We start from the raw sequence: 25,530 nt of genomic DNA, 5'->3' as shown, positions 1-25,530 counted from the left end.
GGCTATAGTCATTGCCCTCTAACATAGCTGGCTTACAATACAACTGAAGCCCGAAATCCCTTCCAGAACTACCCCCCCTGGATATTGAGGCCGAGTTGAACTCTCCGTGTACAACAAGACCTTTAGATTTGCCCTTTAAGACTAGTGTCCTCTTCTGAAAAGCAAATTGTCCAGTAGGAAATCTGCTTATTGTCCAGAGTGGAGCACAATTATTTTAGATGTAGAGGTCTACCCATGAACCACAACTAAAGACATACCCCACCATTATGCCAAATGTTGGCCTCTTGAGAGGAGTTCTTGGGCCTGCAACCAATAGATCCTCAGTACACCTTGCTACCACTGTAAGAATCCAATCTAGGTTCCAACCAAAGTCATTGGGTAGAGCACCAGGATGGAGTGATTTCCTGCGCTCCTGTGTGGCCTCATCTACACTCCCACTACACCACAATTCCCTGCACTCCCTTTACTCTACAAGGAGACTTTGCTTGAGGGTTTGCTCTAGATTCGGAGTCTATTGTGTGCACTGGGTGCACCACAACCCTTGACATTACCCATTTAACCATTAATAGTGTGCCAAAAGGTGCAGTTGCCAGGCACCACCCACATAAACTGGCTCCATAGCCAAAGCTTCATGGATCCTCTGGACATGGCACAAGATGCGGGAAGCCACCATGAACCCATCAGCTTTGGCATTGACCAGATCTTGAATAGTCCAGAGCAGACTGCAGGGTACCCATATACGAGGACCGAGGAGCCGGAACCTCATGGGGCTGGTGCCTACTGTGCCATGTTTGGTCCAGCCAACTCTTCCTACAGCCTCAACATGAGAATGGATGTCAGCATGAACGTCAATGTTCGACCAGCGGGGGTGATAAGAGTGCCCGCTCACAGACCCCTACCACAGGTGGCTCCCACACAAGTAGCCCCAACCCTCCCGACAGTGGCAAGGATGACAGGATTCTCCGCACTCTCATTCCCATGGATGGACAGTAGCCGAAGGACCCCAAAAGAGAGGATGACAGGTAAAGAGGGAAATGGGGTAAGAAGAGCAACAGGGCATGATGGTGGGCGATTAGTGCAGTTAGGGGGATTCTCTATCCATGAAGATATAGGGGTGTCTCTCCTGTAGTTGGGGGGAGGATATATAAATAAATGGGGGTGTTCTCCTTTACTTGGGGGATTCTCCCTATATGAATATATGGGGGTGTAATTGGGGGGGGGGGGATTCTCAATTTATTGGGGTGTTTCTGCTGTAGTTGGAGGGGATTCTTTATGAATATTTTGGGGTGTCTCTTCTGTAGTTGGAGAGATTCTCTATAGATTGGGGTTTCTCTCTTATAGTTGTGGGGATAATCTATATATTGAGATGCTTCTTGTAGTCAGAGGGATTTCTATGAATGTATGGTGGTCTATATATTGGGAGGGGGGTTCTATATATTGGGAGGGCTCTCCTGCAGTTAGGGGGATTATATATGAATAATAGAGGTTGTTTCTTCTGTAATTAAGGGGGATTCTCTGTATTTTGGGGTGTCTTCTGTAGTTAAATATATAATTATAACTATATTGGGATGTCTGCCATCTAGTTGAGGGATTCTCTGTATATGGGACGTCTCTATTGTAGTTTGTGGGGAGTATATATGAATATATGGGGGTGTCTCTCCTGCAGTTGGGGGTATTCTCTGTATATTGGGGTGTCTCTCCTGTAGTTTTGGGGTGCATCCCAATCTGTCAGACTGCTATTCTCTGAATATCCCTTTAAGTGGTTGACATTTGGGAATCTTGAGTGGTCAGCGCCGCCTGTTGGTCACATGGTGAATTACCAGTTTCTTGTGTGGTCTGTGAGTAATTACTATTTTCAGAGTTATCATCGTATTGGTGCCCGCCGTACATGTGGGCGACCCTCTATCTGCAGTGTATATGGGATCCCTGGCTATATTGAAGCCTGCACTTCGCTGTAAGGGGTGGATGAGCAGAGTCCCACCATGGCGCTCCCTACTATAAAGTCCCACTAAGTATTTCCGCACTGGTCTCATCTACTAGACAGTGGGTTCTGGCGCTCTCAGCGCTGGGATATCCGGCCGGTCACCTCCGCCCCACCACTAGGGATTGGCCGCACTCCACTAGCGGGATCCTCATCGGACAGCAGATGCCCCTCCACGAGCGATAACTGCAGCGTTTCACCTTCCGCACTTCATTAGGTTGGGCAGAGACTGGAGATGTCAGAACCGCGATCGTCCTTTATACATGTAACTACCCCTCCTATCGCTAATATCTCCTCCTTCATAATGTAACTCCCCCTCATACCACTAATATCTCCTGCTTCATACATGTAACTACCCCTCATACCGCTAATATCTCCTCCCTCATACATGTGACTACCCCTAATACCGCTAATATCCTCTCCTTTATACATGAAACTACCCCTCATACCGCTAATATCCCCTCCTTCATACATGTAACTCCCCCTAATACCGCTAATATCGCCTCCTTTATACATGTAACTACCCCTCATACCGCTAATATCTCCTCCCTCATGCATGTGACTACCCTTCATACTGCTAATATCTTCTCCTTCATACATGTAACTACCCCTCATACCGCTAATATCTTCTCCTTCATACATGTAACTACCCCTAATACCGCTAATATCCTCTCCTTTATACATGAAACTACCCCTCATACCGCTAATATCGCCTCCTTTATACATGTAACTACCCCTCATACCGCTAATATCTCCTCCCTCATGCATGTGACTACCCTTCATACTGCTAATATCTTCTCCTTCATACATGTAACTACCCCTCATACCGCTAATATCCTCTCCTTTATACATGTAACTACCCGTCATATGCTAATATCGACTCCTTTATACATGTAACTACCCCCTCAGACCCCAAATATCTACTCCCTCATACATGTAACTACCCCTCATACCGCTAATATCTTCTCATTCATACATGTAACTACCCCTAATACCGCTAATATCCTCTCCTTTATACATGTAACTACCCCTCATACTGCTAATTTCGCCTCCTTTATACATGTAACTACCCCTCCTACCGCTAATATCCCCCCAATCATACAGGTAACTACTCCACATACTGCTAATATCTCCTCCTACATACATGTAACTACCGCCCATACCGCTAATATCTCCTCCTTCATACATGTAACTACCCCTCATACCGCTAATATTTCCTCCTTCATACATGTAACTACCCCTCATACCGCTAATATCTCCTCCTTCATACATGTAACTACCCCTCATACTGCGAATATCTCCTCCTTTATACATGTAACTACCCCTCCTACCGCTAATATCCCCCCAATCATACATGAAACTACCCCTCCTACCGTTAATATCCCCTCCTACATACATGTAACTACCGCCCATACCGCTAATATCTCCTCCTTCATACATGTAACTACCCCTCATACCACTAATATCCCCTCCTTCATACATGTACGTACCCCTCATACCACTAATATCTCCTCCTTCATACATGTAACTACCCCTCATACCGCTAATATCCCCTCCTTCATACATGTAACTCCCCCTCCTACTGCTAATATCTCCTCCTTCATACATGTAACTCCCCCTCCTACTGCTAATATCTCCTCCTTCATACATCTAACTACCCCGCAAACAGCTAATAGCTCCTCCTACATACATGTAACTACCTGTCATATCGTGAATATTTCCTCCTCTATACATGTACCTACCCCTCATACCGCTAATATCTCCTCCCTCATACATGTAACTACCCCTCACACTGCTAATATCTCCTTCATACATGTACCTACCCCTCACAACGCTAATATCCCCTCCTTCATACATGTACATACCCCTCATACAACTAATATCCCCTCCTTCATACATAAAACTACCCCTCATACCACTAATATCCCCTCCTTCATACATGTAACTCCCCCTCCTACCGCTAATATCTCCTCCTTCATACATCTAACTACCCCGCAAACAGCTAATATCTCCTCCTTCATACATGTAACTGCCCCTCATACCGCTAATGTCCCCTCCTTCCTACATGTAACTCCCCCTCCTACCGCTAATATTTCCTCCTTCATACATGCAACTACCCCTCATACCACTAATATCTCCTCCTTCATACATGTAACTACCCTTTATACTGCTAATATCCCCTCCTTCATACATGTAACTACCCTTCATGCCGCTAATATCCCCTCCTTCATACATGTAACTAACCCTCATACTGAAAATATCCCCTCCTTCATATAAGTAACTACCCCTCATAGTGGTAATATCTCCTCCTTCATACATGTAACTCCCCCTCATACCGCTAATACCTCCTCCTTCATGCATGTAACTACCTCTTATACCGCTAATATCTTCTCCTTCATAGATGTAACTACCCCTCATATGGCTAATATCTCCTCCTTCATACATGTACGTACCCCTCATACCGCTAAAATCTCCTCCTATATACATGCAACGCCCCCTTCTACCGCTAATATCTCCTCCTTCATACATGTATGTACGCCTCATATCGCTAATATCTCCTTCTTCATACATGTACCTACCCATCATACAGCTAATATCGCCCGCTTCATACATGTAACAACCCCTCATACCGCTAATATCCCCTCCTTCGTACATTTAACTACTCGACATATTGCTAATATCTGCTCCTTTATACATGTAACTACCCCTCATACTGCTAATATCTCCTCCTTCATACATGCATGTACGCCTCATACCGCTAATCTCCCCTCCTTCATATATGTACCTACACCTCAAACATGTATGAAGGAGGGGATGATAGCGGTATGAGGGGTAGTTGCATGTATGAAGGAGGGGATATTAGCGATATTAGGCGTAGTTAGTAACATGTGTGAAGGAGGAGATATTAGTGGTATGAGGCTTACGTACATCTATTAAGGAGAAGTTATTAGCGGTGTGAGGGGTAGTTACAGGTATGAAGGAGGAGATATTAGCAGTATGAAGGGTAGATACATGTATGAAGAAGAGGATATTAGCGGTATGAGGGGTAGTTACATGTATGAAAGCGGGGATGTTAGCGGTAACTACCCCTCATACCACTAATATCTACTCCTTCCAACATGTAACTACCCCTCATACCGCTAATATCTCCTCCTCTATGCATGTAACTACCCCTCATACCGCGAATATCTCCTCCTTCATACATCTAACTACACCTCATACTGCTAATATCTTCTCCTTAATACATGTATCTACCCCTCATACCACAAATATCTCCTCCTTCATGCATGTAACTACCCCTTATACCGCTAATATCTTCTCCTTCATACACGTAACTACCCCTCATATGGCTAATATCTCCTCCTTCATACATGTACGTACCCCTCATACCACTAATATCTCCTCCCTCATACATGTAACTACACCTCATACCGCTAATATCCTATCCTTTATACATGTAACCACCCTTTATACCGCTAATATCTCCTCCTTCACACGTTACTAACTACCCCTCATACCGCTAATATCTCCTCCATCATATATGTAACTACCCCCATGCCGCTAATGTCTCCTCCTTCATACATTTAACTACCGCTTATACTGCTAATATATCCTGCTTTATACATATAACTACCCCTTACACCGCTAATATCCCCTCCTTCATACATGTAACTACCCCGCATACCGCTAGTATATCCTCCTTCATACATGTATCTACCCCTCATACCACTAGTATCTCCTCCTTCATACATATACCTACGCCTAATATCTGTAATATCTCCTCCTTCATACATGCAACTACCCCTCATACCGCTAATATCCCCTTCTTCATACATGTATGTACGCTTCATATCGCCAATATCCCCTCCTTCACACATGTAACTAACTATGCCTAATATCGCTAATATATCCTCGTTCATACATGTAACTACCCCTCATACCACTAATATCCCCTCCTTCATACATATAACTACCCCCCCTCATACTGCTGATTTCTCCTCCTTCATACATGTAACTACCCCTTATACCGCTAATATAGCCTCCTTCATACATCTTACTACCCCTTATACTGCTAGTTTCTCCTCCTTGATACATATAACTACCCCTCACACCTCTAATATGTCCTCCTTAATACATGTACCTACGCCTCATACCACTAATTTCCCCTCCTTCGTACATGTAACTACGCCTCATACCACTAATATCCCCACCTTCAAACATGTAACTACCCCTCATACTGCTAATATCCCCTCCTTCATACATGTAACTACCCCTCATACTGCTAATATCCCCTCCTTCATACATGTAACTACCCCTCATACTGCTAATATCCTCTCCTTCATACATGTAACTACCCCGCATACTGCTAATATCTCCTCCTCTATACATGCACCTGCCCCTCATACCGCTAATATCCCCTTCTCCATACATGTAACTACCCCTCATACTGCTAATATCTCTTTCTTCATACATGTATCTACCAGTCAAACTGCTAATATCTCCTCCTTCATACATGTAACTACCCCTCATACCACTAATATCCCCTCCTTCATACATGTAACTACACCTCATACCACTAATATCCCCTCCTTCATACATGTAACTACCCCTCATACCACTAATATCTCCTTCTTCATACATGTAACTACCCCTCATACCACTATCTCCTTCATACATGTACGTACCTCTCGTACTGCTAATATCCCCTCCTTCATACATATACCTACGCCTAATATCGGTAATATCTCCTCCTTCATGCATGCAACTACCTCTCATATCGCTAATATTCCCTACTTCACACATGTAACTAACTACGCCTAATATAGCTAATATATCCTCATTCATACATGTAACTACCCCTCACACTGCTAGTATCTCCTCCTTCATACATATAACTACCCCTCATACTGCTGATTTCTCCTCCTTCTTAAATGTAACTACCCCTCATACCGCTAATATCCCTTCCTCTATACATCTAACTCCCCCTCATACTGCTAATATCCCCTCCTTCATACATGTAACTACACCTCATACTGCTAATATCCTCTCCTTCATACATGTAACTACCCCGCATACTGCTAATATCTCCTCCTCTATACATGCACATGCCCCTCATACCGCTAATATCCCCTTCTCCATACATGTAACTACCCCTCATACTGCTAATATCTCTTTCTTCATACATGTATCTACCCGTCAAACTGCTAATATCTCCTCCTTCATACATGTAACTACCCCTCATACCACTAATATCCCCCCCTTCATACATGTAACTACCCCTCACACTGCTAATATCTCCTTCATACATGTACCTACCCCTCACAACGCTAATATCCCCTCCTTCATACATGTACATACCCCTCATACAACTAATATCCCCTCCTTCATACATAAAACTACCCCTCATACCACTAATATCCCCTCCTTCATACATGTAACTCCCCCTCCTAGCGCTAATATCTCCTCCTTCATACATCTAACTACCCCGCAAACAGCTAATATCTCCTCCTTCATACATGTAACTGCCCCTCATACCGCTAATGTCCCCTCCTTCCTACATGTAACTCCCCCTCCTACCGCTAATATTTCCTCCTTCATACATGCAACTACCCCTCATACCACTAATATCTCCTCCTTCATACATGTAACTACCCTTTATACTGCTAATATCCCCTCCTTCATACATGTAACTACCCTTCATGCCGCTAATATCCCCTCCTTCATACATGTAACTAACCCTCATACTGAAAATATCCCCTCCTTCATATAAGTAACTACCCCTCATAGTGGTAATATCTCCTCCTTCATACATGTAACTCCCCCTCATACCGCTAATATCTTCTCCTTAATACATGTAACTAACCCTCATACCGCTAATACCTCCTCCTTCATGCATGTAACTACCTCTTATACCGCTAATATCTTCTCCTTCATAGATGTAACTACCCCTCATATGGCTAATATCTCCTCCTTCATACATGTACGTACCCCTCATACCGCTAAAATCTCCTCCTATATACATGCAACGCCCCCTTCTACCGCTAATATCTCCTCCTTCATACATGTATGTACGCCTCATATCGCTAATATCTCCTTCTTCATACATGTACCTACCCATCATACAGCTAATATCGCCCGCTTCATACATGTAACAACCCCTCATACCGCTAATATCCCCTCCTTCGTACATTTAACTACTCGACATATTGCTAATATCTGCTCCTTTATACATGTAACTACCCCTCATACTGCTAATATCTCCTCCTTCATACATGCATGTACGCCTCATACCGCTAATCTCCCCTCCTTCATATATGTACCTACACCTCAAACATGTATGAAGGAGGGGATGATAGCGGTATGAGGGGTAGTTGCATGTATGAAGGAGGGGATATTAGCGATATTAGGCGTAGTTAGTAACATGTGTGAAGGAGGAGATATTAGTGGTATGAGGCTTACGTACATCTATTAAGGAGAAGTTATTAGCGGTGTGAGGGGTAGTTACAGGTATGAAGGAGGAGATATTAGCAGTATGAAGGGTAGATACATGTATGAAGAAGAGGATATTAGCGGTATGAGGGGTAGTTACATGTATGAAAGCGGGGATGTTAGCGGTAACTACCCCTCATACCACTAATATCTACTCCTTCCAACATGTAACTACCCCTCATACCGCTAATATCTCCTCCTCTATGCATGTAACTACCCCTCATACCGCGAATATCTCCTCCTTCATACATCTAACTACACCTCATACTGCTAATATCTTCTCCTTAATACATGTATCTACCCCTCATACCACAAATATCTCCTCCTTCATGCATGTAACTACCCCTTATACCGCTAATATCTTCTCCTTCATACACGTAACTACCCCTCATATGGCTAATATCTCCTCCTTCATACATGTACGTACCCCTCATACCACTAATATCTCCTCCCTCATACATGTAACTACACCTCATACCGCTAATATCCTATCCTTTATACATGTAACCACCCTTTATACCGCTAATATCTCCTCCTTCACACGTTACTAACTACCCCTCATACCGCTAATATCTCCTCCATCATATATGTAACTACCCCCATGCCGCTAATGTCTCCTCCTTCATACATTTAACTACCGCTTATACTGCTAATATATCCTGCTTTATACATATAACTACCCCTTACACCGCTAATATCCCCTCCTTCATACATGTAACTACCCCGCATACCGCTAGTATCTCCTCCTTCATACATGTATCTACCCCTCATACCACTAGTATCTCCTCCTTCATACATATACCTACGCCTAATATTTGTAATATCTCCTCCTTCATACATGCAACTACCCCTCATACCGCTAATATCCCCTTCTTCATACATGTATGTACGCTTCATATCGCCAATATCCCCTCCTTCACACATGTAACTAACTATGCCTAATATCGCTAATATATCCTCGTTCATACATGTAACTACCCCTCATACCACTAATATCCCCTCCTTCATACATATAACTACCCCCCCTCATGCTGCTGATTTCTCCTCCTTCATACATGTAACTACCCCTTATACCGCTAATATAGCCTCCTTCATACATCTTACTACCCCTTATACTGCTAGTTTCTCCTCCTTGATACATATAACTACCCCTCACACCTCTAATATGTCCTCCTTAATACATGTACCTACGCCTCATACCACTAATTTCCCCTCCTTCGTACATGTAACTACGCCTCATACCACTAATATCCCCACCTTCAAACATGTAACTACCCCTCATACTGCTAATATCCCCTCCTTCATACATGTAACTACCCCTCATACTGCTAATATCCCCTCCTTCATACATGTAACTACCCCTCATACTGCTAATATCCTCTCCTTCATACATGTAACTACCCCGCATACTGCTAATATCTCCTCCTCTATACATGCACCTGCCCCTCATACCGCTAATATCCCCTTCTCCATACATGTAACTACCCCTCATACTGCTAATATCTCTTTCTTCATACATGTATCTACCAGTCAAACTGCTAATATCTCCTCCTTCATACATGTAACTACCCCTCATACCACTAATATCCCCTCCTTCATACATGTAACTACACCTCATACCACTAATATCCCCTCCTTCATACATGTAACTACCCCTCATACCACTAATATCTCCTTCTTCATACATGTAACTACCCCTCATACCACTATCTCCTTCATACATGTACGTACCTCTCGTACTGCTAATATCCCCTCCTTCATACATATACCTACGCCTAATATCGGTAATATCTCCTCCTTCATGCATGCAACTACCTCTCATATCGCTAATATTCCCTACTTCACACATGTAACTAACTACGCCTAATATAGCTAATATATCCTCATTCATACATGTAACTACCCCTCACACTGCTAGTATCTCCTCCTTCATACATATAACTACCCCTCATACTGCTGATTTCTCCTCCTTCTTAAATGTAACTACCCCTCATACCGCTAATATCCCTTCCTCTATACATCTAACTCCCCCTCATACTGCTAATATCCCCTCCTTCATACATGTAACTACACCTCATACTGCTAATATCCTCTCCTTCATACATGTAACTACCCCGCATACTGCTAATATCTCCTCCTCTATACATGCACATGCCCCTCATACCGCTAATATCCCCTTCTCCATACATGTAACTACCCCTCATACTGCTAATATCTCTTTCTTCATACATGTATCTACCCGTCAAACTGCTAATATCTCCTCCTTCATACATGTAACTACCCCTCATACCACTAATATCCCCCCCTTCATACATGTAACTACACCTCATACCACTAATATCCCCTCCTTCATACATGTAACTACCCCTCATACCACTAATATCTCCTCCTTCATACATGCAACTACCTCTCATACCGCTAATATGCCCTTCTTCATACATATATGTACGCTTCATATCGCTAATATTCCCTTCTTCACACATGTAACTAACTACGCCTAATATAGCTAATATATCCTCATTCATACATGTAACTACCCCTCACACTGCTAGTATCTCCTCCTTCATACATGTACATACCTCTTATACCGCTAATATCTCCTCTTTCATACATGTGCGTACCCCTCATTCCACTAATATCCCCTCCTTCATACATTTACGTACCCCTCATACTGCTAATATCTCCTTTATACATGTAACTACCCCTCATACCGCTAATATCCCCTTCTTCATACATGTACGTACCCCACATACCACTAATATCCCCTTCTTCATACATGTACGTACGCCCCATACCACTAATATCCCCTCCTTCATACATGTACCTACCCCTCATACCGCTAATATCTCCTCCTTCATACATGTACGTACTCCTCATACCGCTAATATCCCCTCCTTCATATATGTACGTACCCCTCATACCACTAATATCCCCTCTTTCATACATGTACATACCCCTCATACCGCTAATATCTCCTCCTTCATACACGTAACTACCCCTCATACTGCTAATATCCCCTTCTTCATACATGTACCTACCCCTCTTACTGCTATATCTCCTTCTTCATACATCTACCTACCCGTCATACTGCTAATATCTCCTCCTTTATACATGTAACTAGCCATCATACCGCTAATATCCCCTCCTCTATATATGTAACTCCCCTTCATACCGCTAATATCTCCTTCTTTATACATGTAACTACCCCTCATACTGCTAATTTTTCCTCCTTCATACATGTAACTACCCATCACACTGCTAATTTCTCTTCCATCATACATGTAACTACCCCTCATACTGCTAATATCCCCTCCTCTATACATGTAACTAACCCTCCTACCGCTAATATCCCCTCCTTTATACATGTAACTACCCCTTATACCGCTAATATCCCCTCCTTCATAAATGTACGTACGCCTCATACCACTAATATCTCCTCCTTCATACATGTAACTACCCCTCCTACTGCTAATATCTCTTCCTTCAGACATGTAACTACCCCTCATACCACCAATATGCCCTCCTTCATACATGTACGTACCACTCATACCACTAATATCCCCTCCTTCATACATGTATGTATCCCTCATACTACTAATATCTCCTCCTTCATACACGTACGTACCCCTCATACCACTAATATCACCTCCTTCATACATGTACGTACCCCTCATACCGCTAATATCTCCTCCTTCATACATGCACATACCCCTCATACCACTAATATTGCCTCCTTCATACATGTAATTACCCCTCATACCGCTAAAATCCCCTCCTTCAAACATGTAACTACCCCTCATACTGCTAATATCCCCTCCTTCATACATGTAACTACCCCTCATACTGCTAATATCCCCTCCTTCATACATGTAACTACCCCTCATACTGCTAATATCTCCTCCTTCATACATGTTACTACCCCTCATACTGCTAATATCTCCTCCTCCATACATCTAACTAGCCATCATACTGCTAATATCTCCTCCTTCATACATGTAACTAGCCCTCATACCGCTAATATCTCCTCCTTCATACATGTACGTACCCCTCATACCACTAATATCCCCTCCTTCATACATGTATGAACCCCTCATACCACTAATGTCTCCTCCTCCATACATGTAACTAGCCCTCATACCACTAATATATCGTCCTTCATACATGTACATACCCCTCATACCGCTATTACCCCCTCCTTCATACATGTACGTACCCCTCATACCGCTAATATCCCCTCCTTCATACATGTAACTACCCCTCATACTGCTAATATCCCCTCCTTCATACATGTAACTACCCCTCATACTGCTAATATCTCCTCCTTCATACATGTAACTACCCCTCATACTGCTAATATCTCCTCCTCCATACATCTAACTAGCCATCATACTGCTATCTCCTCCTTCATACATGTAACTAGCCCTCATACCGCTAATATCTCCTCCTTCATACATGTATGAACCCCTCATACCACTAATGTCTCCTCCTCCATACATGTAACTAGCCCTCATACCACTAATATATCGTCCTTCATACATGTACGTACCCCTCATACCGCTATTACCCCCTCCTTCATACATGTACGTACCCCTCACACTGCTACTATCTCCTCTTTCATACATGTACGTACCCCTCATACCGCTAATATCTCCTTTATACATGTAACTACCCCTCCTACTGCTAATATCTCCTCCTTCATACATGTAACTACCCCTAATACCACTAATATCCCCTCCTTCATACATGTACGTACCCCTCATACCGCTAATATCCCCTCCTTCATACATGTACGTATCCCTCATACCACTAATATCTCCTCTTTATACATGTAACTACCCCTCATACCACTAATATCCCCTCCTTCATACATGTAACTACCCCTCATACCGCTAATATCCCTTCCTCTATACATCTAACTCCCCCTCATACTGCTAATATCCCCTCCTTCATACATGTAACTACCCCTCATACTGCTAATATCCTCTCCTTCATACATGTTACTACCCCGCATACTGCTAATATCTCCTCCTCTATACATGCACCTGCCCCTCATACCGCTAATATCCCCTTCTCCATACATGTAACTACCCCTCATACTGCTAATATCTCTTTCTTCATACATGTATCTACCCATCAAACTGCTAATATCTCCTCCTTCATACATGTAACTAACCCTCATACCACTAATATCCTCTCCTTCATACATGTAACTACACCTTATACCACTAATATCCCCTCCTTCATACATGTAACTACCCCTCATACCACTAATATCTCCTTCTTCATGCATGTATGTACGCTTCATATCGCTAATATTCCCTCCTTCACACATGTAACTAACTATGCCTAATATAGCTAATACATCCTCATTCATACATGTAACTACCCCTCACACTGCTAGTATCTCCTCCTTCAGACATATAACTACCCCTCATACTGCTGACTTCTCCTCCTTCTTACATGTAACTACCCCTCATACCACTAATATCCCTTCCTCTATACATCTAACTTCCCCTCATACTGCTAATATCCCCTCCTTCATACATGTAACTACCCCTCATACCGCTAATATCTCCTCCTTCATACATGTAACTACCCCTCATACTGCTAATATCCCCTCCTTCATACATGTACCTACCCCTCTTACTGCTATATCTCCTTCTTCATACATCTACCTACCCGTCATACTGCTAATATCTCCTCCTTCATACATGTAACTAGCCCTCATACCGCTAATATTCCCTCCTCTATATATGTAACTCCCCTTCATACCGCTAATATCTCCTTCTTTATACATGTAACTACCCCTCATACTGCTAATTTTTCCTCCTTCATACATGTAACTACCCCTCACACTGCTAATTTCTCTTCCATCATACATGTAACTACCCCTTATACTGCTAATATCCCCTCCTCTATACATGTAACTAACCCTCCTACCGCTAATATCCCCTCCTTTATACATGTAACTACCCCTCATACCGCTAATATCCCCTCCTCTATACTTGTAACTACCCCTCATACCGCTAATATCCCCTCCTTCATAAATGTACGTACGCCTCATACCGCTAATATCTCCTGCTTCATACATGTAACTACCCCTCCTACTGCTAATATCTCTTCCTTCATACATGTAACTACCCCTCATACCACCAATATGCCCTTCTTCATACATGTACGTACCCCTCATACCACTAATATTCCCTCCTTCATACATGTACGTACCCCTCATACCACTAATATCTCCTCCTTCATACACGTACGTATCCCTCATACCACTAATATCCCCTCCTTCATACATGTACGTACCCCTCATACCGCTAATATCTCCTCCTTCATACATGCACATACCCCTCATACCACTAATATTCCCTCCTTCATACATGTAATAACCCCTCATACCGCTAAAAATCCCCTCCTTCAAGCATGTAACTAGCCCTCATACTGCTAATATCCCCTCCTTCATACATGTAACTACCCCTCATACTGCTAATATCCCCTCCTTCATACATGTAAATACCCCTCATACTGCTAAAATCTCCTCCTTCATACATGTAACTACCCCTCATACTGCTAATATCTCCTCCTCCATACATGTAACTAGCCATCATACCGCTAATATCTCCTCCTTCATACATGTATGTACCCCTCATACCACTAATGTCTCCTCTTCCATACATGTAACTAGCCCTCATACCACTAATATCCCGTCCTTCATACATGTACGTACCCCTCATACCGCTATTACCCCCTCCTTCATACATGTACGTATCCCTCATACCCTTAATATCTCCTTCTCCATACATGTAACTAGCCCTCATACCGCTAATATCTCCTCCTTCATACATGTACGTACCCCTCATACCACTAATATCCCCTCCTTCATACATGTACGTACCCCTCATACCACTATTACCCCCTTCTTCATACATGTACGTACCCCTCACACCGCTAATATCTCCTCTTTCATACATGTACGTACCCCTCATACCGCTAATATCTCCTTTATACATGTAACTACCCCTCCAACCGCTAATATTTCCTCCTTTATACATGTAACTACCCCTCATACCACTAATATCCCCTCCTTCATACATGTACGTACCCCTCATACCGCTAATATCCCCTCCTTCATAAATGTACGTACGCCTCATACCGCTAATATTTCCTCCTTCATACATGTAACTACCCCTCCTACTGCTAATATCTCTTCCTTCATACATGTAACTACCCCTCATACCACCAATATGCCCTTCTTCATACATGTACGTACCCCTCATACCACTAATATCCCCTCCTTCATACATGTGTGTATCCCTCATACCGCTAATATCTCCTCCTTCATACATGTACATACCCCTCATACCACTAATATCCCCTCCTTCATACATGTACGTACCTCTAATATCACTAATGTCTCCTCCTTCATACACATACGTATCCCTCATACCACTAATATCCCCTCCTTCATACATGTACGTACCCCTCATACCGCTAATATCTCCTCCTTCATACATGCACATACCCCTCATACCACTAATATTCCCTCCTTCATACATGTAATTACCCCTCATACCGCTAAAATCCCCTCCTTCAAGCATGTAACTACCCCTTATACTGCTAATATCCCCTCCTTCATACATGTAACTACCTCTCATACTGTGAATATCCCCTCCTTCATACATGTAAATACCCCTCATACTGCTAATATCTCCTCCTCCATACATGTACGTACCCCTCATACCACTAATATCCCCTCCTTCATACATGTATGTACCCCTCATACCACTAATGTCTCCTCTTCCATACATGTAACTAGCCCTCATACCACTAATATCCCGTCCTTCATACATGTACGTACCCCTCATACCGCTATTACCCCCTCCTTCATACATGTACGTACCCCTCATACCCTTAATATCTCCTTCTCCATACATGTAACTAGCCCTCATACCGCTAATATCCCCTCCTTCATACATGTGCGTACCCCTCATACCACTAATATCCGCTCCTTCATACATGTACGTACCCCTCATACCGCTAATATCTCCTCCTCCATACATGTAACTAGCCCTCATACAACTAATATCCCGTCCTTCATACATGTACGTACCCCTCATACCACTATTACCCCCTTCTTCATACATGTACGTACCCCTCACACCGCTAATATCTCCTTTTTCATACATGTACGTACCCCTCATACCGCTAATATCTCCTTTATACATGTAACTACCCCTCCAACCGCTAATATCTCCTCCTCTATGCATGTAACTACCCCTCATACCACTAATATCTCCTCCTTCATACATGTGCGTACCCCTCATACCACTAATATCCGCTCCTTCATACATGTACGTACCCCTCATACCGCTAATATCTCCTCCTCCATACATGTAACTAGCCCTCATACAACTAATATCCCGTCCTTCATACATGTACGTACCCCTCATACCACTATTACCCCCTTCTTCATACATGTACGTACCCCTCACACCGCTAATATCTCCTTTTTCATACATGTACGTACCCCTCATACCGCTAATATCTCCTTTATACATGTAACTACCCCTCCAACCGCTAATATCTCCTCCTCTATGCATGTAACTACCCCTCATACCACTAATATCTCCTCCTTCATACATGTACGTACCCCTCATACCGCTAATATCCCCTCCTTCATACATGTACGTACCCCTCATACTACTAATATCTCCTCTTTATACATGTAACTACCGCTAATATCCCCTCCTTCATACATGTAATTACCCCTCATACCGCTAATATCTCCTCTTGTATACATCTAACTACCCTTCATACCATTAATATCCCCTCCTTCATACATGTACGTACCCCTCATACCACTAATATCTCCTCTTTATACATGTACGTACCCCTCATACCGCTAATATCCCATCCTTCATACATGTACGTACCTCTCATACCGCTAATATCCCCTCCTTTATACATGTACGTATCCCTCATACCACTAATATCCCCTCCTTCATACATGTGTGTATCCCTCATACCGCTAATATCTCCTCCTTCATACATGTACATACCCCTCATACCACTAATATCCCCTCTTTCATACATGTACGTACCTCTAATATCACTAATGTCTCCTCCTTCATACACATACGTATCCCTCATACCACTAATATCCCCTCCTTCATACATGTACGTACCCCTCATACCGCTAATATCTCCTCCTTCATACATGCACATACCCCTCATACCACTAATATTCCCTCCTTCATACATGTAATTACCCCTCATACCGCTAAAATCCCCTCCTTCAAGCATGTAACTACCCCTTATACTGCTAATATCCCCTCCTTCATACATGTAACTACCTCTCATACTGTGAATATCCCCTCCTTCATACATGTAAATACCCCTCATACTGCTAATATCTCCTCCTCCATACATGTACGTACCCCTCATACCACTAATATCCCCTCCTTCATACATGTATGTACCCCTCATACCACTAATGTCTCCTCTTCCATACATGTAACTAGCCCTCATACCACTAATATCCCGTCCTTCATACATGTACGTACCCCTCATACCGCTATTACCCCCTCCTTCATACATGTACGTACCCCTCATACCCTTAATATCTCCTTCTCCATACATGTAACTAGCCCTCATACCGCTAATATCCCCTCCTTCATACATGTGCGTACCCCTCATACCACTAATATCCGCTCCTTCATACATGTACGTACCCCTCATACCGCTAATATCTCCTCCTCCATACATGTAACTAGCCCTCATACAACTAATATCCCGTCCTTCATACATGTACGTACCCCTCATACCACTATTACCCCCTTCTTCATACATGTACGTACCCCTCACACCGCTAATATCTCCTTTTTCATACATGTACGTACCCCTCATACCGCTAATATCTCCTTTATACATGTAACTACCCCTCCAACCGCTAATATCTCCTCCTCTATGCATGTAACTACCCCTCATACCACTAATATCTCCTCCTTCATACATGTGCGTACCCCTCATACCACTAATATCCGCTCCTTCATACATGTACGTACCCCTCATACCGCTAATATCTCCTCCTCCATACATGTAACTAGCCCTCATACAACTAATATCCCGTCCTTCATACATGTACGTACCCCTCATACCACTATTACCCCCTTCTTCATACATGTACGTACCCCTCACACCGCTAATATCTCCTTTTTCATACATGTACGTACCCCTCATACCGCTAATATCTCCTTTATACATGTAACTACCCCTCCAACCGCTAATATCTCCTCCTCTATGCATGTAACTACCCCTCATACCACTAATATCTCCTCCTTCATACATGTACGTACCCCTCATACCGCTAATATCCCCTCCTTCATACATGTACGTACCCCTCATACTACTAATATCTCCTCTTTATACATGTAACTACCGCTAATATCCCCTCCTTCATACATGTAATTACCCCTCATACCGCTAATATCTCCTCTTGTATACATCTAACTACCCTTCATACCATTAATATCCCCTCCTTCATACATGTACGTACCCCTCATACCACTAATATCTCCTCTTTATACATGTACGTACCCCTCATACCGCTAATATCCCATCCTTCATACATGTACGTACCTCTCATACCGCTAATATCCCCTCCTTTATACATGTACGTATCCCTCATACCACTAATATCTCCTCCTTCATACACGTACGTACCCCTCATACCACTAATATCCCCTCCTTCATACATGTACGTACCCCTCATACCGCTAATATCTGCTCCTTCATACATGTAACTACCCCTCATACCACTAATATCTCCTCCTTCATACACGTACGTACCCCTCATACCACTAATATCCCCTCCTTCATACATGTACGTACCCCTCATACTGCTAATACCTCCTCCTTCATAAATGTCACTACCCCTCATATCACTAGTATCCCCTCCTTCACAGATGTATGTGCCCCTCATACCGCTAATATCTCCTCGTTCATATATGTACATACCAGTCATACCACTAATATCCCCTCCTTCATACATGTACGTACCCCTCATACCACTAATATTCCCTCCTTCGTACATGTACGTACCCATCATACCGCTAATATCCCCTCTTTCATACATGTACGTACCTCTCATACCGCTAATATCCCTTCCTTCATACATGTACGTATCCCTCATACCACTAATATCTCCTCCTTCATACATGTGCATACCCCTCATACCACTAATATCCCCTCCTTCATACATGTACGTACCCCTCATACCACTAATATTCCCTCCTTCGTACATGTATTTACCCCTCATACCGCTAATATCCCCTCCTTCATACATGTAACTACCCCTCATACTGCTAATATCCCCTTCTTCATACATGTAACTACCTCTCGTACTGCTAATATCTCCTCCTTCATACATGTAACTACCCCTCATACTGCTAATATCCCCTTCTTCATACATGTAAATCCCTCTCATACTGCTAATATCTCCTCCTTCATACATGTAACTACCCCTCATACTGCTAATATCTCTTCCTCCATACATGGAACTAGCCCTCATACCGCTAATATCTCCTCCTTCATACATGTACGTACTCCTCATACTGCTAATATCTCCTCCTCCATATAAGTAACTAGCCCTCATACCACTAATATCCCCTCCTTCATACTTGTACGTACCCCTCATACCGCTAATATCTCCTCCTCCATACATGTAACTAGCCCTCATACCACTAATATCCCGTCCTTCATACATGTACGTACCCTTCATACCACTATTACCCCCTCCTTCATTCATGTACATTCCCCTCATACTGCTAATATCCCCTCCTTCATACATGTAACTACACCTCATACTGCTAATATCCCCTCCTTCATACATGTAACTACCCCGCATACTGCTAATATCTCCTCCTCTATACGTGCACCTGTCCCTCATACCGCTAATATCCCCTTCTCCATACATGTAACTACCCCTCATACTGCTAATATCCCCTCCTTCATACATGTAACTACACCTCATACCACTAATATCCCCTCCTTCATACATGTAACTACCCCTCATACCACTAATATCTCCTTCTTCATACATGTACGTACCTCTCATACTGCTAATATCCCCTCCTTCATACATATACCTACGCCTAATATCGGTAATATCTCCTCCTTCATACATGAAACTACCTCTCATACCGCTAATATCCCCTTCTTCATACATTTATGTACGCTTCCTATCGCTAATATTCCCTCCTTCACACATGTAACTAACTACGCCTAATATAGCTAATATATCCTCATTCATACATGTAACTCCCCCTCACACTGCTAGTATCTCCTCCTTCATACATATAACTACCCCTCATACTGCTGATTTCTCCTCCTTCTTACATGTAACTACCCCTCATACCGCTAATATCCCTTCCTCTATACATCTAACTCCCCCTCATACTGCTAATATCCCCTCCTTCATACATGTAACTACCCCTCATACTGCTAATATCCCCTCCTTCATACATGTACCTACCCCTATTACTGCTATATCTCCTTCTTCATACATCTACCTACCCGTCATACTGCCAATATCTCCTTCTTCATACATGTAACTAGCCCTCATACCGCTAATATCCTCTCCTCTATATATGTAACTACCCTTTATACCGCTAATATCTCCTCCTTTATACATGTAACTACCCCTCATACTGCTAATTTTTCCTCCTTCATACATGTAACTACCCCTCCCACTGCTAATTTCTCTTCCATCATACATGTAACTACCCCTCATACTGCTAATATCCCCTCCTCTATACATGTAACTAACCCTCCTACCGCTAATATCCCCTCCTTTATACATGTAACTACCCCTCATACCGCTAATATCCCCTCCTCTATACATGTAACTACCCCTCATACCGCTAATATCCCCTCCTTCATAAATGTACGTACGCCTCATACCGCTAATATCTCCTCCTTCATACATGTAACTACCCCTCCTACTGCTAATATCTCTTCCTTCATACATGTAACTACCCCTCATACCACCAATATGCCCTTGTTCATACATGTACGTACCCCTCATACCATTAATATCCCCTCCTTCATACATGTACGTATCCCTCATACCGCTAATATCTCCTCCTTCATACATGTACATACCCCTCATACCACTAATATCCCCTCCTTCATACATGTACGTACCCCTCATATCACTAATGTCTCCTCCTTCATACACGTACGTACCCCTCATACCACTAATATCCCCTTCTTCATACATGTACGTACCGCTCATACCGCTAATATCTCCTCCTTCATACATGCACATACCCCTCATACCACTAATATTCCCTCCTTTATACATGTAATTACCCCTCATACCGCTAAAATCCCCTCCTTCAAACATGTAACTACCCCTCATACTGCTAATATCCCCTCCTTCATACATGTAACTATCCCTCATACTGCTAATATCCCCTCCTTCATACATGTATGTACACCTCATACCACTAATGTCTCCTCCATACATGTAACTAGCCCTCATACCACTAATATCCCGTCCTTCATACATGTACGTACCCCTCATTCCGCTATTACCCCCTCCTTCATACATGTACGTACCCCTCATACCCTTAATATCTCCTTCTCCATACATGTAACCAGCCCTCATACCGCTAATATCCCGTCCTTCATACATGTACGTACCCCTCATTCCGCTATTACCCCCTCCTTCATACATGTACGTACCCCTCATACCCTTAATATCTCCTTCTCCATACATGTAACTAGCCCTCATACCGCTAATATCTCCTCCTTCATACATGTACGTACCCCTCATACCACTAACATTCCCTCCTTCATACATGTACGTACCCCTCATACCGCTAATATCTCCTCCTCCATACATGTAACCAGCCCTCATGCCACTAATATCCCATCCTTCATACATGTACGTACCCCTCATACCGCTAATATCTCCTTTATACATGTAACTACCCCTCCTACCGCTAATATCTCCTCCTTCATACATGTAACTACCCCTCATACCACTAATATCTCCTCCTTCATACATGTAAGTACCCCTCATACCGCTAATATCTCCTCCTTCATACATGTAACTACCCCTCATACCGCTAATATCTCCTCCTTCATACATCTAAGTACCCCTCATACCGCTAATATCTCCTCCTTCATACATGTAACTACCCGTCATACCGCTAATATCTCATCCTTCATACATGTAACTACCCCTCATACCGCTAATATCCCCTCCTTTATACTTGTATTTATCCCTCATATTGCTCATATCCCCTCCTTCATACATGTAACTACCCCTCTTACCACTAATATCTCCTTCATACATGTACCTAAGCCTAATATCGGTAATATCTCCTCCTCTATACATGTAACTACCCCTCATACCGCTAATATCTCCTCCTTAATACAGGGGACGTCCTCTGACTGGAGATTTCCCTTTTCTTCTGTATCTGGCCCAGACTGCCATGACAAGTTCTCCCAGCCACAGCTTGTCTCTGCGGAATGTGACGCACAGACATCTTTGGCTCCTCGCTTTTCTGTCGCCTTTTCACAATCCCCCCTTCTATAGTACCTAAGAAAGTAATAATGCCACCTGTGGGACCCCCCACAGTCAACTGTCCCCATTTTAGTGCCCCCTATATATTCTCCTTCTGGTGACTTTCACACAGTTTAAGTGCCTCCATGTGGCCATAGTGCCTTCCTTATGTCCCCTCTCAGTAATAACGCCCCTGTGATCCTTCTTTAAAAAATACAGCGCAGTAGTCAGCAGGCAATAGTGGTGTCCATTACATCTGCCAGGGAGCGACACGGGGAAGGAGGTGGGGGGCGACTGCAGTGCTCGACCTAGCAGCCCGGCCCCCTGAACCCATGTTTGAAGGTGCCCCCCCACCTGCCTGCTTCTAGTGATCACACAATACCTGCAGTTCTACAACCTTCTAGTAGACTTCAGCGTCTCTGCTTGCAGTCAGTGAATGAGAACACTCTTACGATCAGAGGTAGTAAAGCTGTTGTTACAGTTCTAACGGGTCGGTCTTGGGCAGGTGAGCGGAGGGTCATGAAGACAGGGGGGGGGGCCTCAGGGAAAGCGTATGAAGGCGATTACAAGGTCATACAAGGAGCTAGCCAGCAGTGGGTGGGCTCTCCAGGTGGTCCAAGAGGGTCTCTACTAGAGGCGATAGATACCATCTTGGTTGTGGGCAAGTAGCAGCCTCTAGTGGTAAGGCATGGAAGTACAACATAATTCTTCAAGGTGGCAAACAGCTGCCCCTAGTGGCCAGTAGTAGAAGCAATTGTATCCTGTCTAGACTGATGAACTGATACATTGTAGCAAACTACCAGACACATATGTGCTGCAGCTGCTCTCAGAGCATTGTCTGAACTGGATGCAATTGTAACAGACCCTCAGCTGAGAGCAAGTTTACTGCCTGTGACTGTATGCAGGAGCTTACTCATTCACTGGCAACAAGCAGAGATCTTGCAAATGCAGAGGAAACACAAAGGGGAGGTTTATTAAAGGGGTTTTCAGGGAAATACTACTGATGACGTCTCCTCGGGATAGGTCACCAATAGTTGTTGGCCCCCGGCCGATCAGGTGAGCGGTTGCCAGCGCCGCAATAACAGAGATCGGAGCGGAAGCAGTGGAAGTCTCCGCGCCGCCCTCCGTGTAGTGGCCAGTGCCTGTAACTGCAGGCTGTGATCTCATTCAAATCAATAGGAGCCGTGCCTGTAGTTACAAGCAGCGGCCTCTACATGGGAGGTCAGCGAGGAGGCTTCCGCTGCTTCCACTCCGACCTCTGTGTATTTGGAGCGAAGGCCTTCCTGATCTACGGACCCTGGCTGACCAACTATTGATCGCCTATCCTAAGGACCCATCATCAGTAGGATTACCCTGGAAACCCCTTTAAGAGTGACGCTTCATATCCCAACCTTATCACAACTCTCAGACTTCCCCACTCACATAGACGGCAACACTCTTGACCTAATTTCCCCTCCAGTCCGGCTTCTGCCCCCCAACACTTGACCAAAACCGCCCCCACAAAAATATCAAACGACCTGATGACAGCGAAGTCAAGAGGTGCCTCCTCCCGGAGCACACTGAGGAGAGTGTCAAACGCTGAGGACCACAAACTCCTCAGTATGCTCCGCTCCCCCTTACTCTTGAAGTCCCTCAAGACTCGGTCCTTGGTCACCTCACCATCTCTTTCCCTTACTGTTGGGGTCTCCGAGGGCTCGATCCTCGGCCTCCTCCTCTCCCTTTCCCCTCGCTATTGGGGTCCCCCAGGACTTGGTCCCCTCCTCTCTGCACCCCCTCACTGTTGGGGTCCCACAGGGCTCCGTCCTTAGCCCCCTCCTCTCTGTTCCCCCTCACTGTTGGGGCCCCCCCCAGGGCTTCGTCCCTGGCCCCCCATCTCCGCTCTCCCTCGCTGTTGGGGTCCCCCAGGACCCAGTCAGCGGCCCCCTTCTCTTCCCCTTGCTGTTGCGGTCCCCCAGGGCTCAGTATTCAGCCCCCTCCTCTCCTCTTCCCCTTGCTGTTGGGGTCCCCCAGGACTCGGTGCTTGGCCCCCCTCCCCTCCTCTTCCTATTGGGGTCCCCCAGGGGTCGGTCCTCGGGCCACATTCCCTCTGCTCCCCTTCACTGTTGGGGTCCCCCAGGGCTCGGTCCTCGGCCCCCTCCTCTTCCTCCTGCTGTTGGGGCCCCTCAGGGCTCGGTTCTTGCCACCCTCCCCTCCTCTTCCTCTTGCTTTTGGGGTCCCCCAGGGCTTGGTCCTTGCGTCCCTCCTCTTCCTCTTGCTGTTGGGGTCCCCCAGGGCTCGGTCCTCGGCCCCCTCCTCTTCCTCCTGCTGTTGGGGCCCCTCAGGGCTCGGTCCTCGGCCCCCTCCTCTTCCTCCTGCTGTTGGGGCCCCTCAGGGCTCGGTTCTTGCCACCCTCCCCTCCTCTTCCTCTTGCTTTTGGGGTCCCCCAGGGCTTGGTCCTTGCGTCCCTCCTCTTCCTCTTGCTGTTGGGGTCCCCCAGGGCTCGGTC

The 25,530-nt window shown here is 44.4% G+C and overlaps 1 protein-coding gene across 1 annotated transcript in view; it reads left to right on the top strand.

The window, feature by feature from the left end:
* Window positions 1-612: 612 nt before the first annotated feature.
* The window catches only part of TLX2 (T cell leukemia homeobox 2), an 86,922-nt gene continuing 62,004 nt past the window's right edge, over window positions 613-25,530 (top strand). The window contains exon 1 of the mRNA XM_066572803.1: window positions 613-1,022. Coding sequence (XP_066428900.1) covers window positions 632-1,022 — 391 coding nt within the window. The 5' untranslated portion in view covers window positions 613-631. The remainder of the gene's footprint in view (window positions 1,023-25,530) is intronic.

The sequence above is a fragment of the Eleutherodactylus coqui genome, chromosome 7, assembly GCF_035609145.1.
Source record: "Eleutherodactylus coqui strain aEleCoq1 chromosome 7, aEleCoq1.hap1, whole genome shotgun sequence".
In the NCBI taxonomy this organism is placed as follows: Eukaryota; Metazoa; Chordata; class Amphibia; order Anura; family Eleutherodactylidae; genus Eleutherodactylus; species Eleutherodactylus coqui.
This window is presented reverse-complemented; position numbering and strand designations above follow the sequence as displayed.